General features: G+C 44.3%; 2 protein-coding genes across 6 annotated transcripts in view; one reads left to right on the plus strand and one right to left on the minus strand.

The window, feature by feature from the left end:
- Positions 1 to 74: 74 nt before the first annotated feature.
- RCOR3 (REST corepressor 3) overlaps positions 75 to 25,708 on the minus strand; it is a 55,031-nt gene continuing 29,397 nt past the window's right edge. The window contains exons 1-12 of one of the 4 annotated variants that reach the window (XM_072140198.1): positions 21,954 to 22,231; positions 21,783 to 21,839; positions 14,688 to 14,765; positions 14,025 to 14,077; positions 13,144 to 13,305; positions 12,590 to 12,714; positions 10,918 to 10,996; positions 9,929 to 10,147; positions 8,917 to 8,994; positions 8,747 to 8,804; positions 2,008 to 2,123; positions 75 to 1,581 (exon numbers count right to left, since the gene is read on the minus strand). In XM_072140198.1, the coding sequence (XP_071996299.1) occupies positions 1,240 to 1,581; positions 2,008 to 2,123; positions 8,747 to 8,804; positions 8,917 to 8,994; positions 9,929 to 10,147; positions 10,918 to 10,996; positions 12,590 to 12,714; positions 13,144 to 13,305; positions 14,025 to 14,077; positions 14,688 to 14,765; positions 21,783 to 21,839; positions 21,954 to 22,080 (1,494 nt within the window). In that variant the 5' untranslated portion in view covers positions 22,081 to 22,231 and the 3' untranslated portion in view covers positions 75 to 1,239. Of the gene's footprint in view, positions 1,582 to 1,881; positions 2,124 to 8,746; positions 8,805 to 8,916; positions 8,995 to 9,928; positions 10,148 to 10,917; positions 10,997 to 12,589; positions 12,715 to 13,143; positions 13,306 to 14,024; positions 14,078 to 14,687; positions 14,766 to 18,104; positions 18,124 to 21,782; positions 21,840 to 21,953; positions 22,232 to 25,708 lie in introns of those variants that run through there. The other 3 variants (XM_072140197.1, XM_072140200.1, XM_072140199.1) reach the window with 3 other exon arrangements.
- Positions 22,343 to 25,708, plus strand: part of KCNH1 (potassium voltage-gated channel subfamily H member 1) — a 250,984-nt gene continuing 247,618 nt past the window's right edge. For both annotated transcript variants that reach the window (XM_072140190.1, XM_072140192.1), the window contains exon 1: positions 22,343 to 22,547. The gene's annotated coding sequence lies outside the window, so the exon portion shown is untranslated. The remainder of the gene's footprint in view (positions 22,548 to 25,708) is intronic.

Consider the following 25,708-nt stretch of genomic DNA (forward strand, 5'->3'; position numbering starts at 1 on the left):
AGGTATTAAAAAGGTTGTAAACGGCAAAATCCAATGCAAAATTTAAATTTTGCAAGTCACATTTTTGACCAATATTGCATATTGTTACCAGTGCTTCTTTATTTTGGTACAAAGAGTTAGAAATGTTTTGGTTTTTTTTTTTTTGAGCGTTTAATACATATTACTGATAATGCTGGGATTTCTTGCAGCGAGAGGGGAAACAAGAGCTGCATTTTCATACCACGCTCCATAATGTTCCCAGTACTTATTTTGGTACAATGAATTGGAAGATTTTATGATTTGCTTTTAGATTGTAATAGATATTACAGATAATTCTGCAATTTCTTGCTGCGAGAGGTGAAGAGAAAGCAGTATTTTTAAAAAACTTTCGCACAACACGCTCCATATTGTCACCAACGTTTCTTTCTAACAAAGAGTTAGAATTTTTTATTTATGATTTGCTTTTTAGATTTCAATACGTTACAAATAATGCTGGGATTTCTTGCTGTGATAGGGGAAGCAATTGCAAGCTTTCCACACCCCGCTCCATATTGTTACCAATGCTCAGTTAGTTTGGTACAAAGAGTCAGAAGTGTTTTATTTATCATTTTCTTTTAGCTTTTAATACATATATTATGAATAATTCTGGGATTTCTTGTTGTGAAAGGGGAGCTGTATTTTCCACACCACGCTCCAAAAATACTGCACACAATTTTGCACTTTTTGGATCTTTGTGTTTACAACCCCTTTTACAGTTTTATAAACTAGGAAGAGCTTAAAAAATGAACCGATCATCTACACATAGTGGAGGCCACATTACTGGTTAAAGCCAAAGTTCACAAAATACTAGGAAACAAGTAATCACCACTGGAGGTACGAGACAAATGGCTGCCTTCACTATGTGTAGGCGATTGCACCGTACGGTTGATATGAAGACAGCACCTCGCCAAGCTAAATACTTAACAGTTCACTGACGCGTAGTTTATTGCATATGGTCAGCACATACATGCTGAAATATGACACACGCTAACACGTAACAGATGAGTCCCAAACGTAGAGAACACTTTGGTTACAGAATGCTCATATATATATATATATTTATATAAAAAAGCTTACGATACATTCTAGATCAGTTTAGTGTTTGCTGTACAGTCATTGGATCATGTTCGTTAGACTCAGCTTCATGAATGGCTCCGTGTAAGGAAAAACAAAAAAAGAAAAAAAAGTTCCAGGTTTCATTCGAGAACTGAGTGATTTGCATCAATGCATCGTGGGCTGCGCTTCAGTCTGAATCCCAATAATAGACGTCTGCTGACCGGAGCTTGTGGTCACCACCGGCCTGGGGTTAAGACGAGGAGGCAAAGAGCTAGCTGGCCGGATTAAGGGTGGCGGGGGCTGGTTGAGGGTCGGCCTTGGCTGAACGAATCGCGCTTGCTGCTGCAGAGGTGGAGGCTGCCGATGTAAGGCCGGAGCAGCTGGAAGCGTTGGCCGGAGGAGAGGCGGAGGCTGATTCAAGGCCGTTACCGGAGCGGTCGGCGCCGGGGCTACGGACTGCGCTGGAGGAGACTGGCCTGTGGGGGGTGCCGTCTGGCTGCTCTGGGTCTAGAACAAAAAACAAAAAAAAAAAGGGAGACTTTAAACCAAGACCATTTCACAGGACATTTCACCTTACATACGGAAAAACAAAAACGTATGGATGTTATTTTCAATTGTATCAATATCTTTAGTTCTAAAAACGTATACAAAGCATCCAAGGTTATAACAGCGTTGTATTCTACCTTTTTTTTATTATCTATTTGCAAATAAATAAGTCATGTAAGACAAAAAAAAAATTAAAAAATTAGAAAAAAAAAAATGATATATATTATTTCTCAACTCAATACTGTGGATACACAAACACACCTCATCCTCTTCATCAGTGCTCTTTCCTGATGGGACATGAGAAGTGTTTTTTGTGTCATCCCCTAAAGTAGAAGCATCACCATTAGAGGCCTGGGTTCCTTGTTCTGCTTCCCATTCCTGCAATACCTCCTCTAAGTTAAAGCGACGCCTGTAGTTTACAAAGAAGTTCTTCACTTGACCAACAGTCTTGTTGCCAATTACATCTGCAATAGCTTGAAAATCTTTACCATATTTGCGGACACCTGGAAGGCAAAGTACAACATTCACCAAAGACGGTTCCACTCATGCAGTGCTTTGCATGTCAAAAAAAAAAAATCTGCAAGGGCGCTCGGCCTTTAAATGGGGGCGTCATCAAACCTACACCTTTGACCTTTCACCACCTGCACCAACTCTTCACGTCTATTATTAGTTGTTGGGGTTGTCGAAATTTCTCCTCTAGCACCCAGCGTTCTCAAACAATGATAATTAGACTCAAAACTGTCAGGTGGGCGGTCCTGGCCCACCCACCTGACTGTTTAGCATATAAAGTATCATTACTTGGAGAAAAAAAAAACCTTCTATGCATAGAGCTGAAGTTGCTGTAAGAGCTCCTTCAAGTGTATGTAAACAATGTACCAGCAGTGGCTTATACTATGCGTGGCAGATTATATTCAACACTTTGGAGGGAAAAATACAGGATACCAGGACACCCAAATATGGTCCAGCAGTTATAAAATGTGTATGCATTCATATAATATAGTTTTAACCATCCGCAACACTCCATGTGGCAACCACTTACTTCTTGAAGCCTTCCAAAAAATTTCTCCTAGGCCCCATTACAAGGTTGCTGAGCTTTAAAGGACACCTGTCATCAGGTCTGTGTCACTAGTCCTGTCACCTCTACCTGTTGGAGCAGCTCACAAGGATCCCATCCCAGCCTTTATCTAGTCATTTCATACATTATTCATTGTAAAATCATTATTTCTTTATTATGTAAATGAGATTGGTCACATGGTCAGAGGCAGTGATGTCACCCCTGTTACCCCTCCCCTCTCCTCCCCCTGCTCATGTCTGTGTGTAATGTATAGTAAAGCATGGCTAGTGTGTGTGCTGCATCTGCTGACATGCTGCATCCTCCTAATACATATGTGTGATACACAGACATCAGCTACACAAGTACCTGACATGTTTTGCTATAACATGGCTGCAGCTGCAGGGGGCGTGGCCACCACCAAGCACATGTAGCAGCCATCACAGCATTGCACAGGCTGTCAGTCAAGCACTGGGGGTGTGGCTGTGCCTCCCACTCATGAATAAGCTGGACAGCTTGAATATGCTAATGCTTCATTGGACATTTCACAGGTCATTTGCATACAGCTTTAGGACCTCATTGTTTAGGATTACAGGCATGTAGAGGGACAATGAAGGGATAGAGACAATGCTTTCTAATGGTAGTTTAGGAAAATCTATTTAGATTAAAGGGGTTATTTTGCATGACGGGTTCTCTTTAACACGTCAGTGAAGTTTAGTTGTGGATGGCTCTCCTGGGATAGACCGACGGAAAGACATCTGAGAGCCCATACACCGCTGGTCTTCTCTCCAAGGAAAGTTCATTACCACCTCAGGGGAACTGCTCTCACTTGCCACTTCCGATCCCAGACCTCAACCGCTCAATACTTCTAATGCGATAACAGGTAAAAAGTTTTATGAAAGGGGCGGTTACTCTCAAAAGTTTTCTTTTTCTAGTTTCACCTATTGGTAGAGACTATAGAAAACCCTGAGGCGGAGAGGATTAGATGGGAGGGGCCAGATGAGCAGGACATGGCTCCTCTGATGCCAGATAATATAATATAAAAGGTGATTTATGTGGATGTATGCAAAACAATTTTATATAAAAGTTAGTTAATAGGGCTCTACAGGAACCTGTCACTAGCTGTATATTTGCAAATGTGGTGACCGATTCCCTTTAAGTTTTATAGCAACTACCTTTACTTTTATACCATTGTCAAAACAGCCTGGGCTTTAACCCTTCTTCTTGACTCCCCCTCAATGATTTAGAAAGGGTTTCCCTATGACATGATATTTGGGTGAGACTGTATTATGTAATGGGGAATCTGACTTTAGAGCGGTGCAAATTCTCAAAAATATTTCCAACAAACCTTCCATCAGACCTACAGTCATAGTAAAGATACTAATCGTCTGGCAAGATAGAACGATCAGGAGCCCCACATCCACAATAGTCATAGTAAGGGCTCATTCACACTGCCGTCTGCGGGGCCGTACATACGGACGCATGTACGTCCCCATAGCCAGCAATAGCGGCACGGCGGGGATAGGGTGCCACACATATCTTTCGGCAAGTGTGCAGCCGTATGCCGCTGTTTTCTATAGAGGGAGGAGGGGTCACCTCCTCCTCCTCCTCTCCAGCACACGGTGCTATGCTTGTGTATGTACCCTAATTAGAGGTCAGTATGATGCAGAAATAGAAACTGAAGCCCTAGATTGTGTGTTGAGATCCTTCTGATCAAGAATGTGGGCTAGCGTCTTCTTATTGTGGATTCTGGTGGTCTACCCTGGAAGTAGATTTAGCAACACGTACACCACAACGATCTACACCAGGCTGCAGAATACAGAAGATGTCAGAAGAAAGATATATAGTAAGGATATTACAGGACGTCCATGCTATGAACACCTATGTAAGCCCTCATTTTAACCAATGGCTATATGCAATGCATTTCCCTTCTACCACTTACGGATATCATCGTACGGCACTGGACGCTGAGGTCATCTTGATTTTAATATCATAATGAGCAGGAGAGAACAGATGACGGTCTTGTAATTCTACATTGTAGGACAGTACAAGATTATTTACACAGAGATCTAATTACGGCGCACGAGATGGACAATCAGACAGAATATGGCGCCAGAACACTGGGAACATTGCTAGTGACCCTCCTAATAGGCACCGGCTGCATCGCTAAAAATACTTTCCGAGCACATTACTGCTGAGTACTGGATGAGGGAGGACATGGTCTTCTCTGTTACTACAGCTATATGTGAGTTCTTCCATTAATTACCTTGTGTCCTTTACGATTAACCCTCAATCCCCGGGTCTGTTACATACTATTCTAGTGTATAAATCATGTACCTTGAGCTCGGTCTGACCATTGTGATGGCCACTGATAACAAGAGGGAGGCACAATATATGTGAAAGAAGTATTTGACGCTAATTCATAGTGGTGCACGTGCCAGACCGCCTCCGTTTTATGATTGAGCCTTTGCATGTAATCACAGTTCATCCTTAACTTGCCTTTATATCCTAATTGCCATTAGACTAGCTGCACACATACACACACATACTGTTTCTGTATTACCGAATGTTTACTTTTGCATCCATAACCACAGCAATAAATTGACTCACTGCAGATCCTACACCCGCAGCATGAGGCCATTGCATATAGGGACCAAACGCTATGTGCAATAACGGAGAGCAGATGGGAGGCAACACAGGTTCGATTTTATTCTACTGCCTCCCCTAATATAGTCCACACTTCTGTCCATCCCATTAAAAGCGTTGGACACTTTTCAATAAATCTCTTCTATTAGACATATCTCTGCATGTCAACGTACCTGTGCTTACCTCTTCCATAGCTTCAGCCTTTCCCTGTTCTCCCCATGATGCCCTTTGCATACATACACAGCTTCCTCTCACCTCATTGCATCTCCCACCATGTCATCTCACCTCATTGCATCTCCCACCATGTCTCTCTATTCACTGTCCATCCTCACTGACAGCGGAGGGGAGGAGCAGGATGATTTGTATCTCTCCTGCTACAGCTCCTCCTATTCAGCAGAGCTCAGACATGTAAACAAAAAATGATTCTGCACACAGAACAAAAGAAAGTAGCAGGACTGCTGAATCACTTGATGCACAATCAGGGATTATCCACAAGGCAAGTAAAGTGCAGCTTATGTAACCCATGCTTTTCAAGGGCTGCAAACAAGGAACCCGTGGTTCACTTATACTGATGATAATAGAACAGACCTACCTGAGCTGCAAACATGGACAGAAAAAGGACCTGTTCTGTGGTTTACAGCTCAGTCAACTCATAGATGTGGAAACCAAAGCAGTTTGTACGAGACCTTTAGGACGTGTGCTAGACGCTGAATTAGTAGAGAGCACACGGACATGTGCTGGGGGCCTTAGGCTATGACAATGGACTTACCATCCTGTTCTATATTACTGAAGAATTTCATTATGCCCCTAGGTGACCTGATCCAGGGCAAGACGTGATGTGTCAGGGCGTCAGGGCTATCCTATGATAATTTGTACCAGAGCAACATAGCATTTGCAGTCATTGTCAGGAGTACAGTATCTGATTTCCCTGAATTTGTTGAATGCTACGCCTGGGAACAAACATGGTCATTCACATAACTTCTACATAGCTGGAATGGGGTGTACAGGAAAAATTACAAGCAGATTTAAAAGACGCATAAAAGGTAAAATGTATATGTTTCAGCACTGGTCACCTGGTTCCGGTTGCTATGGCCCCCGTTCTTTGGTTTGAGGACCCCCCCCCATTCACCGTGCAGCCAATCACTAAGGGGATAAATACTCAGTGCTGAGCTCATTTCCAGGTGTACACAGCCGTCTCTCTACTAGATTATCAATAAACTATTAGACGGTAGAATAAATGCTGGCACTATCCAAAGAATATGTTTCATTTGCGTGGGTTTCCTCCGGTTTCCTCCCACACTCCAAAACATACTGGTAGATTGTTTAGATTGTGAGCCCCGTGGGGACAGGGACCAATTTGGCAAGATCTGTTTACATGAAATGAGCGGAACCCGGACTTCTAATGATGTTTAGAAGACCCGAATCCACAAAGTTTGGTACGAACCTGAGCTTGGTGGTTCGGGTCTGCTCGACATTAGTCACAGTCAATGACCTGGAATAAAAATCAATTGCCAATATTCTATCTAGTTATTCCATTTGGCACAAGGAATTTGCCGTCTGGTTTCCGGCGCCTTTAGATTAGTAAATATCCACACCCATTCTTGGAACAGTACATACTGGACAACAAGCAACCTACGATGACCAGGACATACTTACTAGTCATTTAGGAATAATATATATCTTTTACACACACATTGTCCTCTACTTCTCCTTTCACACCTTCCCAACTACCCTATTTAGTCAAAAACAGCACCACACCCTTATGCAGGTCATGTGTGGTACTGCAGACCATCCCCTATAGATGCAGGGGGCGCGGTGCCACAGACTATTCCCGACAACGTTTCCACTGAAATTAGCGTGTAGCATCGTTCATTTAACAGTATTTTTGCTCAGTATCAAGTTGAAGTCACTGGGAGACAGCATCCTAGTATTTTCCACATTTTGGCTTGTGAAACAGGCCAAAACTGCAATGATGACACCAGGTCTGAAGTAAAAATTCCGAACAGTTGTACAAATAATGAAACAAAATGACTTAGCGATCTGAAGAGAAGGATAATCCTATAGACATTAGGGCTATAGGCTGTGGAGCACATGGTGATTGGCCAAGACTGAGCCTTGGTCACCCATATACATCTGTGGGTTTCGGCTATAGGTCTGCCAGCCCCAGCCAACAAGGTGTCCAGTACTGGGTTCATTTTGGAAACTGCAACAAGGGGCAATGTGACTTGGGGGTTATTTACCTTTGTTTACATTGAATTGAAGGATTTCTCCAAGTAGAAAATTTAAGCACAATAAAAATCTGTTATGTCTGGATTGAACAATGTCACGAAGAGTGAATTCACTATCTGGCTCTTGTTTAAGGAAATCTACCATATAAAAATCCATCAAGATAAACCAGGGACACTTGCTCATAGATGTGGTAATCTTCTTATAATGGCTTATCCATGGCCTCCTTCCTTCATGCTATTAAGCCTGAAGGGCTCCTGGAGGGGAGTTATTAGAGCCCCTCTGTGCTTAGCTTCACAGGTTGTAACACCGTCTTCCCATTCACCTTCAGAACTTCAACCCTCCATCTGACTGATGTCATCTCACAAAGTGGGAGGGGGTTCGTGCTCCTGCACAGTGTAACAACCAGTGGAGCTACATCATGGAGGGGCGCTGGTAACACCCTCAAAGCTCTTCTGGCTCATTAGCATAATTTGAAAAAGTTGATTTTAGAAGGAAGAAGGCCATGGCTGACCATAGTCTAAGTCTAAGGCTTTAGTCTTTCAAGCTCATTCACACAACCCCACACTCCACAGCCCCATAAATGAGCTGACTGGCCGGGCCGACAAACGATAAAGCAGGTCCTTTTCCTGTCTGATTTCAAAGCTTCTTCTAAAGTCACCAGCGGTGCGAGTGATGCTCACCTGCTGATGACCGACAAACGTCCCCCTTGACTGTGTGGTCTAAGGCTGCGTTCACACAACCTCTGAATTTGTACAGGTGAATAAGTGGCGGTAGCTTATCTCCCTTCGGTAGCGCCTTCTTTACTACAGTCTGATGCTGGGTGCAGAGTGTCCTGATCAAGAACTATACACACAACATCATATGACTTTCTGTGGATCAGAAATAGAATCTAATAGAAACTAATATCATCGATGCACAGACCTTCTTGACCCCAAAGCAGTGTCTTATTCTACAAAAGCTTGTTATAGAGGTATGACCAGGTTTCAGCTTAAACTCATCTCGTTCTATTATATTAGCAGGACTACCTCCATCTGTATCCAAGACAAGCTCACAGGGCTTATTGCTGTTAGTGTTTTGTTACAACAAGCCAACCTCTGATATAACACATGCATTGGACAGTTAGAAGTCAATAAATGACAGGATATTCACAAGCCGAGCACAGTATAACAGATCCCTATGCCTGCATGGAAACCCACCTACCTTGTACAGCGAGAAGTTGTTCTTCTGTAGTCCAACGGGCATTTATTTTCTGGTTTAACTGTAAAAGAAAAGGGAAAAAATTAATTTAAAAAAAACAAAACAAAAAACAACAACTCAGAGGCAGCTACACTACAGTTGTTCTCGGCTCATAGTTGTGGCGTTCACGTTACCTCCGCTGGCTTGAACTCTTCGATGCCTCCTTCCAGCTTTTGCTTTAATGCACTGTTAACCTGCTTCGTATTCTGAACCTTTAGATGAAACGATAAACTCAAGTCACTCAGGACAGAAATACAAAGAAAGAAAACATATGCTGTACAAACTGGACACAACCAAAACCTCCCTAATCAGTTCATGATTTTGAAGAGAACTGTGCGTCCATTGGCCACCAAAAGCAGGAAAGTTTAGGGGAATTCTGTAGCAATCTATGGACTTCCATCCCGGTTTACAGGAAAATCCGATGCCGGATATTATAAATACAGAGACGCCTCTGATTCCTCTGATTTACCGTACTTACTGTGGTGGATCCTCCACACACAAATAGGGGATATATGCCATTAATAGGAAAACCTCTTTAATGTCAAATCAGTGGGGGTCCAGCACTTGGGACCTAAGATAAGTAGCAGTTACCAAGCCTGGCCACTACACAGAGAATGGAGCTAGTTTTCCTGTGGGGGACAACCCTTTACGCACTCATAATCAAATAATTGTCATAAAGGGAAAAATGTCAGCAAAAGTTTTTCGCCCCCCACATTCGCACAGCTATGGATGTCACCATACACAGGAGACCCTTGATGGCCAAATCCTTGGTCTGCCAGCAGATCTCTCCCCAGGCTTTACACATGTACAAAATAGAGAGCGAGAAGAAAACTGCTGCCAGATATCTTTGCTTGTAGCATCTCTCTCCAAGAATAAAAAAAATTGGTCATATTGAAACCAAACATGATTGATGTGTTTTTCTCCCCAAACTTAGTAATCAGGGGAGAGATGGGAGGACACTGTACACAGAAGACGATCAGTCAGTACCACCAAATTTGCGAGGCCTGGCCAATATAATTTCTGATATATGATAAATCTGTTTAAGGTCAGATAATGAATAGGTCTGATCAGCCGTACTTGCTGCAAGTGCTTTTATGATCAAAAGAAGCAAAAACAAAAAAACATTTATCAGCTGTAAATTCGTACCTGACGCTTTAAAGATATCAGTTCCATATCCAACTGGCGTAGAATGGTGTTGGCAGCGTTAGGGCTACAGGAGACAGCTACAACATCATCCTTACTTATATACATTCCCTTTGGAGGACGACATTTAGACCTCTGGGAGTGGTGACGGTGCTGTAAACTTTGGTACTCTCTCCTACCAAGAGCAACCTTGACTGGCTGAATGCAGGGCTCTCCGCTTGGCTAAAAAAAAAAACAAACAAAAAAAAACAAACAGGTAAGCAAAGGGTGTATTAGTTATTGCATTTGTCAGCACTAGAGAAGCATCTGCCCAAATCTGCATCAGGCAGAGCTTTACATCCCACCTTTTCCTTCTCAGTCCACACAGTGGCTGTACATTAGGAGATGCTGCTTATAATGTATTACAACTTGTACACAAGTAGGTGAGCGCCTCCTGCAGAGTGAGAGCAGCAGAGGCAGCTTGGAAGAATTAAAAAAAGTTCTGTAAAGCAAATATTAACATTTATTTCTAAATTACTGATGACAGACCAAAGGCTACATTCACACACATGTATGGGGGACGTATATACGGCCGACGTATGTACGGCCGATATACGTCCCCCATACATTTCTATGGGCTCACGGCCCTGTACGTCCCCCACACGTGCGGCACCGTACCGCTCCGTAGCCCGTGAAAAGATAGGACATGTCCTATCTTTTCCCGTGATACGGTGCCGTATCTCCCTATGGAGAGGGGCGGGGGTGAGCAGCGCTCATCCCCTGCTCCTCTCCGCCGTGCCGATGTATGCCCGTCGTACTACGGTGTGGATAGAAAGTGAGGATATTCAAGATATAGACAGCAAGTTTTCCTGTAACTACTTCAAAAAAGAGACACCGGGAAACGCAAGGTGACTTCTTGACAGTATATTAGTCAGTACAGCAACCTGCAGACTCTATATGAAGAGCCTGAGTCGTGATCTCCCACCACATATAATGTACAGGACGTAACTCACCTCTTTTTTTGCTTCTTTTTTAGGGTCATAATCACTATCATTTGCATCCTTTGGATGTGCTTCCTCCACGTCCTCATCACTAAATGGAAACATAAATCATTTACAAAAAAAACAACATATCAGGTTATCCAAGATCAGTGTATGACCTCTGGCATGTGATGGTTCTTGTTTCCTAAAACCCCATAAGCGCCATACTGCCTAAAATGATCACAATTTATGGGGAAAAAAAATGAAATTTTTTCCCAAACTCTATTTTTTTTATTTTTCAACTCTATGGGAGCACTGAGTGTATAGTCCAGGAAAGTCGAATGGAGAGTGGCCCCACTGAGCCCAGCAGAGGAAACACAATCAAAAGACTTCTACAATAAGTGCGGGTCCAAGATGGAGGACCCACATCTATTCATTGCATATCCTGTGGATCCCATCATAAATAGTTTAGATGGGAAAACCCCTTATGTTGAGAGCTGAGCAGCTGACTGAAGGTGTGGTCCTGAGGGTTGCATCCAAATTGCTCATCAATTTTATTTACCTTATCTCCTATCTATAGGATAAGTGATGGTACAACAGCTGGGATCCCCCCCCAAGAAATCACAAGAACTGGGACCCCCAGAAATCCAGAGAACAGAGGCATTCAACCTGCCGCTCAATTCAAATGTATGCGAGTGTCAGAAACTGTGTTTTGAACACTCCCATAAATAAGATGGAGAGGCCAGTTCTCTGGATTGCTGGGAGAATAGTGGGAGACTCAGCACAGCAGTTGGACCCTCATTATTCAGCTCATTATTCCATATTTTTATTGGATATTTGTCACGACCCTAAATAGTGCAGTGTACCAGACCTTACTTGCATCTTTCTTAATACTTATACTCTGCCTCCTTACACAAAAACACAGAATCAATCTGTATACGAGAGTCTGTGAATATGGGAAAAGAAAAAGTAACAGAAGAATACATTTCCAAAATTAAATAAAATAGAGGGGCATTTAGATCCACAGAGGATGCAATTAATCCAAAATTATGACTGTGGGGGTGTCATAAGATCACATCATCTACCAATTAATCATTTTTCTTTTCACAAAAACATTTTACCTTTGTATTGAAAGAGAAGTTAACCCATTGTAAGTTGCGGAATAAGCATGTGTTGGCGGAAAGGGATTTTAGTGTGCACATAAACCTACTGATGTTTTATACCTCATATGTGTTTATGATATATATGTATTTATGATGTATAAAACATCAGTAGATTCCTTTTCGCCATTTCATGCTACAACCAAAAACTAGAATGGGTTGACTGCTCTGTCAATGCAAAGGTAAATGTTTTTGCAAAAAATGAAATTAATAATTGGAAGATGATGTGATCGTATATCTTAATATTTGGATGGTATGTTCACCATGGAGGAATGCACTGCAGATTTTTATTTTCTAGAATATCTGAAGGAAATCCGTGGTGACCAAAAAAAAAAAAAAAAAAAAAAAAGACACCCAACATACAGCTGCAAAGAGTAAAATCTCCAAATTTTAATTTCACACCAAAGCTCGGTTTCTGTAATTTTTTTTGCTTTTTCTGTAATAGTCAGGGATTTTAGGTCACATCTGGACACTCCCTTCCACCGTCCCATAATTAAACCTTTCAAAACAACCCTACAAATACATCATACAATAAAACACAATACCTTTCTCCATTATTATTTTTACTGGCTAACTTCCTTGCTTGCCGATCCATCAAACTTGTCCGAGAACGTGTTTTTTTCCAGGAGTAGTAGTATTTGACCAGACTTGCTATGGTCTTATCGGGGAGCTAAATTTATAAATTGGAACAAAAGTCATAAATGATGTGTAAACACACAAAATACAGCACACACACTTTATAAAAAGGCTGGGAACTTAATCAGATTCACATGATTAATTTGCCTGCAGAAGAGCAGAAAGCAGATTTTTATCAGAATTGTGAAATCAAGGTTAGTTGCTACATAAGATTTTTTGTTGTTGCTTTTTTACACATAATTAGGGTAAAAGAAGAAAGAGGTGAAACAGTAATTATAAAAACTAAAAATATTTTCAAATTCCCCATTTTCATACATTGATGGTCTGGAACAACAGGATGATTTTCTCTCATGCAGCTACGGCAGGTCAGAGATCATTTTTACTGTAGGGAAGGAGGGGAACATGCTCGACATGTAATGATGGTCAAGGAGGGGTCATATTATAGTAACACACAGGATCTTACCATTTGCTGGATTCTATGGAAACTTTTCCCATGAAAGCTAAAGGCTTGTTCAAAGAGGACTTTATCTTCCACCGTCCACTCATCGGGGAAAGGAGTGAAATTGGGCAAATCAGCAAGTGATTTCTCAATGTTGTGTTTGTGCCAAAACAGCATGCCAAGGGCCTTAAGGAAAGAGGAGCATTCATTTTACATACATACATAGAAACATAGCACATTACCATTTATCAGGTGGGAGGCTTTTGACTTTGCATTTTAGCTAATGTGCAGACCAGTGTTGCCTGGGTATATGTTGCCCCCTAGAGTGACCAAAAAGGGCGCACCTGTAAATTTAGTGTTCTGCCATTTGTGCTTTCTCCTCCTTCATGGGGGCAAATGTAAAAACTATCCTAAACAAAGTGAATACAGGCAGTCCCTGTACAAGATATGTTCTATAGGTTTGTGGAAGTTGAATTTGTATGCAAGCTCCAACAGGAACATTTAGTGTAACCCCAGCCAAAATATTTTGGGATCCTGTGACGATTGGATTTTTAAAATTTTGGGTTGACGAGGGAACAAAGGATTAATAATAAATCTTCATTGTAGACACCCAACAGTGGATCATTGCAGCCTTAGACTAAAGTTCTGTAAATTACCAGCATCCAAAGACCATCACCAGAGGTCACAGGGGGCAGAGGAGTCCGGGTTGTCGGTGTGTTCTTAAGTTGGGGACCACCTGTACCCAGTTTTTGTTTCTCAGTTTTTCCTTTTCTGCTGTATCCACCTCTGACCCTAGGTGTCAGGTGTAGTTTTTATATTCATTTATTTTAGACAGTTTGGTTTTTTCACTATAATAGTTGGACAATGACCAATCAATTCAATATTTATATACATGTTATAATTACCTGCTCCACATTGTAGCCATGTTTCTCTTTAGCTATAGCAATGTATTCATCCACTGTAATAAAAGAGGCAATGATACTTTAGTGATACTCGAGTATACTGCCTATTCATGCAGCTTCAATTCGACTCATGCATAGGTGTGCTACTGTATAGTGTCGTAAAAATAACTCTGCTCTGTGATAGGCTATAGGCGAATGGAGATGAGAAAGGTCCCATAGATGTTCAAGGGGACGCAAAGGTCTAAATGGGTCTCTTAACAGTTACTGCTATTGATATAATTCAGTTCAGGATGAATCAGATGTGTGAGCTGTCCCGAGGGACATTTGTCATGTGATGTTACTAACAATGCAACATTAATAGGAAACAATGCAACATTAACAGAGTCTGGCAAATACAGAAGCATTTAAAGGAATGGAAAATGATTTGCAGTAACCTGGTGTGACCACTACACAGAGAGCGTCCCTGGCTGCTTCCCACTGCATTCTCATTATCAGCTGATCTGTGTGGGTGTTGTACCTGTAACAATCTAACTTTCTTGCACCAGGGAATAATGAAATCTTCTTAATGCTTCCTATTACATATACGGCACATCATTATAGATCTCATGAGGTATCCTTATGGTATCACGGGAAACTGCACCGCAAGGTAACAGAGATCTTACTTACACTTCAGGTCGGATATACTGTGATGAGGAGACCAGACCAGCATCCCTCCATTATCTTTATCCGTGTACTTGGTCGCACCTAAAATATCAAGAGATAAGTCAGAGGCGCATCAACAACCTCTAAAAAGATATTATTATTATTATTAATGTAATTATATGGATGTCAGTTATAAAAAGCAAATATATTTTTGCCATCTACTGAAAATTAAAAAGCTTTATAAAAAAAAAAAAAAAAAAAAGTGCAATCTAATAGGACTAAGGATCGTGCATAGATGCAGTGTGTGCCCCAGGCCGCACTGAAGTACAGATACTATATAATCTCTTATATAGTACAGACATGATCCGGCTATTAGCACACACCCCATGCAGCCAGACCACACTGTGTATGGGCACCCTAATAAGTATTCACACTTCCAATACATAGAGGTTTATGACGTCAGATTGTAAAAGGAAGTCAGGAAGTTATTCGACGAGTTCTAAGTCATGTGTGGGACTTGATGAAGCCTGTAAAGAAAAAAAATGTAAAAAAGAAGACATCATGTAATGAAAAGGTGGTCACACAACACCTTTAGCTGATAGTTACTTCCTAACATCTCCCTCATACACATGCATGCTCTACTGGCTGGAGGATCTCCGTGTCCTCAATCTGTAGTGGGCGATGTGACTCTCCCAGGCAACTTGGGTGACAGCTGACATTAGAGAATGAGGTCGCGTTCACACAGTCCGTTTCGAGGCGCAATCCAAGGGTTTGTTGCACAATCACATGTTGAGGAAAACCAGTGTGTCCATGGTATTTAATACACATGTTTTACCAGTATGTGATCACAGTTGGAACCTTTCGACTGGTTCTCACAATGCACTGTGTGTACGCGGTCTAAAAGAATCAGGCATGTTAAATGCTGGATGCTTATTGCCTTAAAGGGGTTGCACCGAGTTTGCATGTTATCCCTTATCTCCAGGATTGGGGATAACAAGCTGATTGCACAGCGCTCAGGTACTTTTGGTACACCCATAGACAGTGAATGAGACTACAGGACACCCAAATGTTGTGCTTAGCAATTTCCAACATTCCCTTGTTTGTGATTGTTGGGGGTCCCAGCTGTCAGACCCTCACCGATCCGGTTGTTACTTGGATAGGGGATAACATGCACACATGGCCACCCCCATACACATCTGATGGTCTCATAAAAAAAAAAAAATCAGTGGGTTGGGATGACATTCATCTAATGTGTCCTGTTACCTTCAGACTGCATCTACACTTCCCCAGTTAGGGGGTTATGTTTTCTTGGTAACATCAATGTAAGAAAAAATTCAACAGAATAATTAAAGGACATCTATCACCAGATCAAGAATTGTAAACCAAACATTCAGACATACTTGTGTGCCCCTCCTCTGGCATCTGCTGCTCTTTTCGCTTACGTCCTTGTTTTTTTAAAAAAAAGGAAAAAATGGCTTTAAAAATTATGCAGATGAGCCAAACGGGCTCCATTTACTCCTATGTAGCCTGGCGACCCCCAAGGGGTAATTTGCATAATTTTAAAAGCCTTTTTTTCTTAAAAAATACGACATAAGAAGCTAAAATAAGAGCAGATCCTGCCAGAGGGGGCACACACCAGTATGTCAGTGTGCTTGTTTTACAATCCTTCATCTGGTGATAGATGTCCTTTTAGCTCTCATTCGTTGGATCTTTACTGTCAACAACCAAAAGTCGTTAACCCCTTAACGCTCTGCGCCGTAGCTCTACGGCGCAGAGGTATAAGGGATGTATGAAGAGGGCTCACGGGCTGAGTCCTCTTCATACAAAGGTGGGGGTTTTTGCAAAATGCATAAAACCCCCACCGCTAATAACCGCGGTCGGTGCTAGCACCGATCGCGGCTATTAACCCCCCCGTTGCCGCCGGCAAAGTCGCCGGCGGCATTTAAAAGACGGCGGCGCGCGGGCGCCGCCATCTTTTTTTCGATCGCCACGCCCCCGAACGTCATCGGGGGGCGGCGATCGGTTGCCATGGTAGCCTCGTGTCTTCTTTTGACACGAGGCTATCTGGCAGCTGCAGATTCGTTACAATGAGCCAGTGGCTCATTGTAATGAATGTGCTGCAAAAATGCCATATATTGCAATACAGAAGTATTGCAGTATATGGTAGCAGCGATCTGACCATCTAGGGTTAATGTACCCTAGATGGTCTAAAAGATAGTGAAAAAAAAAAGAAAAAAAAAAGTTTAAAAAATAAAAAAAATTAATAAAATATTAAAAGTTCAAATCACCCCCCTTTCCCTAGAACGGATATAAAACATAATAAACAGTAAAAATCACAAACATATTAGGTATCGCCGCGTCCCAAAATGCCCGATCTATCAAAATATAAAAACGGTTACGGCCGGCGGTGACCTCCGAGGCGGGAAATGGCGCCCAAATGTCTGAAATGCGACTTTTACACCTTTTTACATCACATAAAAAATGAAATAAAAAATGATCAAAATGTCGCACAGACCTCAAAACGGTAGCAATGAAAACGTCGCCTCATTTCGCAAAAAATGACACCTCACACATCTCCGTGCGCCAAAGTATGAAAAAGTTATTAGCGTCAGAAGATGGCAAAAAATTTTTTTTCTTTTTTGTACACATTCGTTTAATTTTTGAAAATGTATTAAAACACAATAAAACCTGTATAAATTTGGTATCACCGCGATCGCACCGAACCAAAGAATAAAGTAGGCATGTTATTTGGAGCGAAGAGTGAAAGTCGTAAAAACTGAGCCCACAAGAACGTGACGCACGTGACGGTTTTTTTCAATTTTTCCACATTTGGAATTTTTTTTCAGCTACGCAGTACACGGCATGTTAAAATAAATAACATCACGGGAAAGTAAAATTTGTTACGCACAAAATAAGCCCTCACATAGGTCTGTACATGGAAAAATTAAAAAGTTATGGATTTTTGAAGTTGGAGAGCGAGAAATCGGCCGAAAAACCCTGCGTCCTTAAGGGGTTAAAGGGGTTTTCTGGGATTAAAATATTCACCACAATAATGGATTGGTGGCGGTTCAACACCCAGCACCCCAAAATATCAGCTGTACTTGGTAATTGATACACAGAGAATGGAACAGGAAGCAGACAGTGCCGTTCTCTATGATGTGGTCAGACCAGGTTACTGCAGATCAGCCTCCATTTATTTGAATAGGAGCTAAGCTGCAGTGACTTGGTTTAGCCACTACACAGAGAACAGCACTGTCTGCTTCGTATCCCCTTCTCAGTGTGTCAGCTGATCTGTCAGGGTGCTGGGGGTATCCCCACCAATCCAATATTCAGGACATGTCCCCAAGATTGCTCAGCAATATTTCAACCTTAAAAACCCCTTTAACACAAAAATGCTAACTGTTTTATGTTTGGCCATTTTTGGCATGTATTGTAACTTACACTGTCATCCTTATGAATTTCAATTGTGGGTCATAATCAAAAGTGGTCGACCCCCTATAAAGATATATTATAAAACGAATCAGCACAGAATCCAAGAGCCATTTAGCCTTACAAAAGAAAAATGAGTAACACTTCAGACTTTTTAACTTTTTAGACTTGTATAAGACTACACGCACACAATCATATTTTCTGGCCGTACTGCAATGTTTTTTCAAAGGCAGGCGCACAAACCGATTGTTTTCAATGGAAAATAAGGTAATCCCTTTGATTGACCGTATTTTCGACAGCATCGTCATTCGGTCGGGCAGCCACGTCATAAGATATAGGGCAAATCCTACAACAGGTCCTACAAACCAGCCCCACGCCTGACCATGGTATGTGCTGTAGCTCAGCTGTATAGAAATGAACAGAATTTTGTTGTAATACCAATCAATACCTGTGGTCAAGTGAGGAGGTTTTTTTTTTTGGAATGACAGACAAGTTTTTCAATCTCTGAACAACCCCTTTAAGCCACATGTATAAACTGCGATTTATGCATATGTTTGATGAAAGGTTAGGTGTACACTTCTCAACCAGATGAAACATTTTTTAATATTTCAGATGTTGTTGCCTGTTACTTCCTTTGGACAATTTGTTTTAGTCTTCCTTTAACAATAAGCCGACTGCAAGAGCTGCTAATGCATGGATATGCCGGGTTCTCCGAACTGGGAGTCCATCTCTGTAGCCGCTGTCTGATCTGGCTAGTAAAGAAGGACCTTTAACAGTAGATCTCGCCCATTGGAGTTTGCTGAACTAGATTAACCTTTAAAGGAGTTAAAATTTACATGGATAGGGGCTAAGTGGATGATCCTCGAGGGCACTTATGGTGGGACCCCAACGAGACCTCTGAAAATGGGGATCCCGTTCTCACCAGTGGGTAGGACCGTTCACCGTCTATGATAGTGTCAGAGATAGCCAAGTGCTTTGGGGGATCACGGGGTTCCCAGTATTTGGACCCCTATCACCTTATTATTTTCGCCAACCCTGTGGATCGGGTTCTGGTGTCATTTTGGTAAAGGTTTCCTTTACTTTTGCAGATATTGGTATTTCTGATAGAGTCGTCTCATCTTTGGGATGAGACACCTGTCTGTAGATGTCCCCTGACCTGGGTCCCAGGGTTGATCCGAATAGAGAGGTGGACACGCATGTGCTGCACTACCCATTTAAAGGCTGAATATTGCTGTCAGTGGGTTTTGGATAAAATTTTCATTTTGTGGGCTTTAGAGGGCATCTACCGCCAGGATGAAGGAATGTATGCAAATGAGCCTGAGGGGCTCCAGGCTCCATTAACACCTATGGAGTCTGGAGGCTCATTTGCATACAGTCCTTCATCCTGGTGGTAGATGCCCTGTAAGTTCAGCACCACTGTAGTTGTTTATCCATCTCTATCCATCAGCATATCATCTATTTAGTATCTATATACATCCACCATAATCAGCTTTAATCAGGTGATGAACCTAATCTGTACCCTGCACGGATGTTACCAAAGAGGTTATGTAGATAGATCAACTCATGTCAAAGGTGTAGAGGCTGCAGCACAATCCACAATATCATATTGATCACCTACATAAGAAAATCCCTTTAAGTTTTCATGGCTTTTGAAGGTAAATCTTGCCTTTCAACAAACTTTGCAGAAATCATTAGTCCTAGTTTGTACATGAGGAGTAACAATATGTCGTCAATGTCTAGAGGCTCTTTTCTCTGCAGCCTGTGTCTCCAGCTGCTGTGTCTCACTGCTCCCCCTCCCCTCTCCATAGACCTCTATGTAATGTAGAGCTCTTCTGTGTCACTAGCAAGATGGAATTCATCAGAGATTGAAGGAGGAACACAGGGAACCAGGTTGTGGTGTAAAGGAAACTTAAAAATCTGTGAAATTATTCAGATGGCAAATGTTTTTATTAAATGACAGAGGACATTGGAACCTGGCATCATGTTAAAATCAGCTTCCTGATGACAGGTTCCCTTTAATATGCAGTGAGAAATGGAGGCCTGGTCTTACTCTTCCTTTCACCTTTATTACAGGTTTTGTAGATATTAAAGCCTGATTTTTTTTCAACCTTCTTTAATTTTCACTTTGATCATTGGATGAATAGGAACACAGGAGATAAATTTAGAACAGATTTTAATTCTGCTTAACATGTGAACACAAATAAAATCCCAGCCCTTGTCCGAATATTCTCCCCTCATTTAATCCCATTGCTTTCCGGTAACACATTGCCCTCCTCCCCCCTCATTGTAAGACTACTGGCTGCAGCAGGAGCCTCCCTCATATGTCTTGTCTGCAGGAAGAGAAAGACTATTAAACCCTGCTGCCTCCTGCCAAATCCCACAGCCATTTCCCAGAAGAAAATGGAGCAGACGAGAGGATTATTCCCTGTAATCTCCACATGCTTTCTATAAAACCAACCTGCAGATAAGAAAGGTCTGATTTACTTCAGTATGTTATAGAGCAGGAGGAGCTAAGAAAATAGAACACCATACAGTCTGCTCAGCTCCTCCTGCTCTATAACATGCTGCCTGCAGATAGGGCACTATGTACAATCTGCTCAGCTCCTCCTGCTCTATAACATGCTGCCTGCACATAGGACACTATGTACAATCTGCTCAGCTCCTCCTGCTCTATAACATGCTGCCTGCAGATAGGGCACTATGTACAATCTGCTCAGCTCCTCCTGCTCTATAACATGCTGCCTGCACATAGGACACTATGTACAATCTGCTCAGCTCCTCCTGCTCTATAACATGCTGCATGCACATAGGACACTGTACAATCTGCTCAGCTCCTCCTGCCTGCAGATAGGGCACTATGTACAATCTGCTCAGCTCCTCCGCTCTATAACATGCTGCCTGCAGATATGACATTATGTACAATCTGCTCAGCTCCTCCTGCTCTATAACATGCTGCCTGCAGATATGACATTATGTACAATGTGCTCAGCTTCTCCTGCTCTATAGCATGCTGCCTGCAGATAGGACATTATGTACAATGTGCTCAGCTCCTCCTGCTCTATAACATGCTGCCTGCAGATAGGACACTATGTACAGATAATAACACTGCAACTAAAGCCAGAAAGTGGGTTTACCCAGATGGGCTGAGACGGAGCCAAAAATGGGTGAGGCATCAATTCATTAAATTTTTACATGAAAAAAAAAAAAGTTGGATTTCACATATAAAGAGCCACAGACCATAAACTCAAGCTTTATGGAACAGATATTTCGCCACATTATCACAAAATGTATAAATTATTTTCCACACACATTTTTTTTTTTTTACAACAAATTATAAACATTTTATATGCACAAAAATAAAATAATCAGTCAAATCTCTTGATACATTGTATTGAGTTACATCAGGGGGTCCTGTATCTTGTACATATAAATAAGGGAAATTCCACAATAAAATATTCATATTTACAATAAAATGTACATTGTAGCAGGTAAAAAAAAAATATCAAATTTCACAATAAAATCTTGATATAATGTGACAGGGATATGTATATACGGTGTATATAAAGCACAGGGCAGTATATATACGCTAATAGTGACGTAGGCAGCGATGCCTCCCCATTATATCCCTATATACCGAGGCTACCACCAGCCACCCCGACCGCAGCCCCACAGACAAAATGGCAGACGTACCGGGCTCGTAGTCGGGGATCCGGGCCTGGAAGTCGGCTCCCACCCTCATGCCCACATCTGTAACGAGAACAGGAGACGGCTATAGCGGGGGCCGAGGCCGCACTCGCACTCACACTCAGGCGGGGAGGGAGACAGGGGAGGCTCAGTCACCACACAGATCGAGGCTACCACCGTGCTCGTCGTCGCTGCCGCCGCTCTCCTCAGAGTAGTGGCCATTGGAGGCGCTGGACGGGCTCTTGGTGCCGTTGGAGCGGTTCTTGCCCAGAAATTCTGTACTCTTGTCCATCATGCCCGGCATGGCTGCGGCTGCTGCCCGGTGTCGGTATCGGTGAGGGGGGGGACTTGTTAATATGGAGGAGGCTCGGCGCGCACTCACACACCAGGCTGCCTCACTGCTGCCGCTCCGCGTATCACTCCGCCGCCGGGCTCAGGGCTGCGCGCTGGGGTCGGTCATGTGACCTGAGTGCGGGCGGGAGGACAGGGTGATGTGAGGTGGAGGAGAGGGTCTGCGGAGGGGGCAGGATGGAGGCTGCGGCGGGGGATTATCGGGTGTGTGGGCGATGAACTCCTTGACCTGGTGGAAGCAGCCGCTGTGAGGTGTCCCGCTGCGGAGTGACACGGCTGCCGGTGCTGCGTCTCCAGGGAGAGAAGGATCCTGCGCCATGACACCTCTACAGGGCTGTGTACACACTGTGCATCATGACAGGATGCGGAGTGGCGGGAACGTTATAGAGACGAAGAGGAAGAGCCCATAACAGCAGGAGGGTCAGCTATAGACTCCCCCATAACAGGAGGCTCAGCCATAGACACCCCCATAACAGGAGGCTCAGCCATAGACACCCCCATAACGGGAGCCTCAGGCATAGACACCCCCATAACAGGAGCCTCAGCCATAGACACCCCCATAACAGCAGGAGGGTCAGCTATAGACTCCCCCATAACAGGAGCCTGAGGCATAGACACCCCCATAACAGGAGCCTGAGGCATAGACACCCCCATAACTGGAGCCTCAGCCATAGACTCCCCCATAACAGGAGGCTCAGCTATAGACTCCCCCATAACAGAAGGGTCAGCTATAGACGCCCCCATAACAGGAGCCTCAGCCATAGACACCCCCATAACAGCAGGAGGGTCAGCTATAGACTCCCCCATAACAGAAGGGTCAGCTATAGACGCCCCCATAACAGGAGCCTCAGCCATAGACACCCCCATAACAGCAGGAGGGTCAGCTATAGACTACCCCATAACAGAAGGGTCAGCTATAGACACCCCCATAACAGGAGCCTGAGGCATAGACACCCCCATAACTGGAGCCTCAGCCATAGACGCCCCCATAACAGGAGCCTCAGCCATAGACTCCCCCATAACAGGAGCCTCAGGCATAGACTCCCCCATAACAGCAGGAGGCTCAGGCATAGACTCCCCCATAACAGGAGCCTCAGCCATAGACTCCCCCATAACAGGAGCCTGAGGCATAGACTCCCCCATAACAGGAGCCTGAGGCATAGACTCCCCCATAACAGGAGCCTGAGGCATAGACTCCCCCATAACAGGAGCCTGAGGCATAGACTCCCCCATAACAGGAGCCTGAGGCATAGACTCCCCCATAACAGGAGCCTGAGGCATAGACTCCCCCATAACAGGAGCCTGAGGCATAGACTCCCCCATAACAGGAGCCTGAGGCATAGACTCCTCCATAACAGGAGCCTGAGGCATAGACTCCCCCATAACAGGAGCCTGAGGCATAGACTCCCCCATAACAGGAGCCTGAGGCATAGACTCCCCCATAACAGGAGCCTGAGGCATAGACTCCTCCATAACAGGAGCCTGAGGCATAGACTCCTCCATAACAGGAGCCTGAGGCATAGACTCCCCCATAACAGGAGCCTGAGGCATAGACTCCCCCATAACAGGAGCCTGAGGCATAGACTCCCCCATAACAGGAGCCTCAGGCATAGACTCCCCCATAACAGGAGCCTCAGGCATAGACTCCCCCATAACAGGAGCCTCAGGCATAGACTCCCCCATAACAGGAGCCTCAGGCATAGACTCCCCCATAACAGGAGGCTCAGCCATAGACTCCCCCATAACAGCAGGAGGCTCAGCCATAGACTCCCCCATAACAGCAGGAGGCTCAGCCATAGACGCCCCCATAACAGCAGGAGGCTCAGCCATAGACTCCCCCATAACAGCAGGAGGCTCAGCCATAGACTCCCCCATAACAGCAGGAGGCTCAGCCATAGACTCCCCCATAACAGCAGGAGGCTCAGCCATAGACTCCCCCATAACAGCAGGAGGCTCAGCCATAGACTCCCCCATAACAGCAGGAGGCTCAGCCATAGACTCCCCCATAACAGCAGGAGGCTCAGCCATAGACTCCCCCATAACAGCAGGAGGCTCAGCCATAGACTCCCCCATAACAGGAGCCTCAGGCATAGACTCCCCCATAACAGCAGGAGCCTCAGCCATAGACTCCCCCATAACAGGAGCCTCAGCCATAGACTCCCCCATAGCAGGAGCCTCAGCCATAGACTCCCCCATAACAGCAGGAGGCTCAGCCATAGACTCCCCCATAACAGCAGGAGGCTCAGCCATAGACTCCCCCCATAACAGCAGGAGCCTCAGCCATAGACTCCCCCCATAACAGCAGGAGGCTGAGCCATAGACTCCCCCATAACAGGAGCCTCAGCCATAGACTCCCCCATAACAGGAGCCTCAGCCATAGACTCCCCCATAACAGGAGCCTCAGCCATAGACTCCCCCATAACAGGAGCCTCAGCCATAGACTCCCCCATAACAGGAGCCTCAGCCATAGACTCCCCCATAACAGGAGCCTCAGCCATAGACTCCCCCATAACAGGAGCCTAAGCCATAGACTCCCCCATAACAGGAGCCTCAGCCATAGACTCCCCCATAACAGGAGCCTCAGCCATAGACTCCCCCATAACAGGAGCCTCAGCCATAGACTCCCCCATAACAGCAGGAGGGTCAGCCATAGACTCCCCCATAACAGCAGGAGGGTCAGCCATAGACTCCCCCATAACAGCAGGAGGCTCAGCTATAGACTCCCCCATAACAGGAGCCTCAGGCATAGACACCCCCATAACAGGAGCCTCAGGCATAGACTCCCCCATAACAGGAGCCTCAGCCATAGACTCCCCCATAACAGGAGCCTCAGCCATAGACTCCCCCATAACAGGAGCCTCAGCCATAGACTCCCCCATAACAGCAGGAGCCTCAGCCATAGACTCCCCCATAACAGCAGGAGCCTCAGCCATAGACTCCCCCATAACAGCAGGAGCCTCAGCCATAGACTCCCCCCATAACAGCAGGAGCCTCAGCCATAGACTCCCCCATAACAGCAGGAGGCTGAGCCATAGACTCCCCCATAACAGCAGGAGGCTGAGCCATAGACTCCCCCATAACAGGAGCCTCAGCCATAGACTCCCCCATAACAGGAGCCTCAGCCATAGACTCCCCCATAACAGCAGGAGGCTCAGCCATAGACTCCCCCCATAACAGCAGGAGCCTCAGCCATAGACTCCCCCATAACAGGAGCCTCAGCCATAGACTCCCCCATAACAGGAGCCTCAGCCATAGACTCCCCCATAACAGGAGCCTCAGCCATAGACTCCCCCATAACAGGAGCCTCAGCCATAGACTCCCCCATAACAGGAGCCTCCGCCATAGACACCCCCATAACAGGAGCCTCCGCCATAGACACCCCCATAACAGGAGCCTCCGCCATAGACTCCCCCATAACAGGAGCCTCCGCCATAGACTCCCCCATAACAGGAGCCTCCGCCATAGACTCCCCCATAACAGGAGCCTCCGCCATAGACTCCCCCATAACAGGAGCCTCCGCCATAGACTCCCCCATAACAGGAGCCTCCGCCATAGACTCCCCCATAACAGGAGCCTCCGCC

Source organism: Engystomops pustulosus, chromosome 3, assembly GCF_040894005.1.
Source record: "Engystomops pustulosus chromosome 3, aEngPut4.maternal, whole genome shotgun sequence".
In the NCBI taxonomy this organism is placed as follows: Eukaryota; Metazoa; Chordata; class Amphibia; order Anura; family Leptodactylidae; genus Engystomops; species Engystomops pustulosus.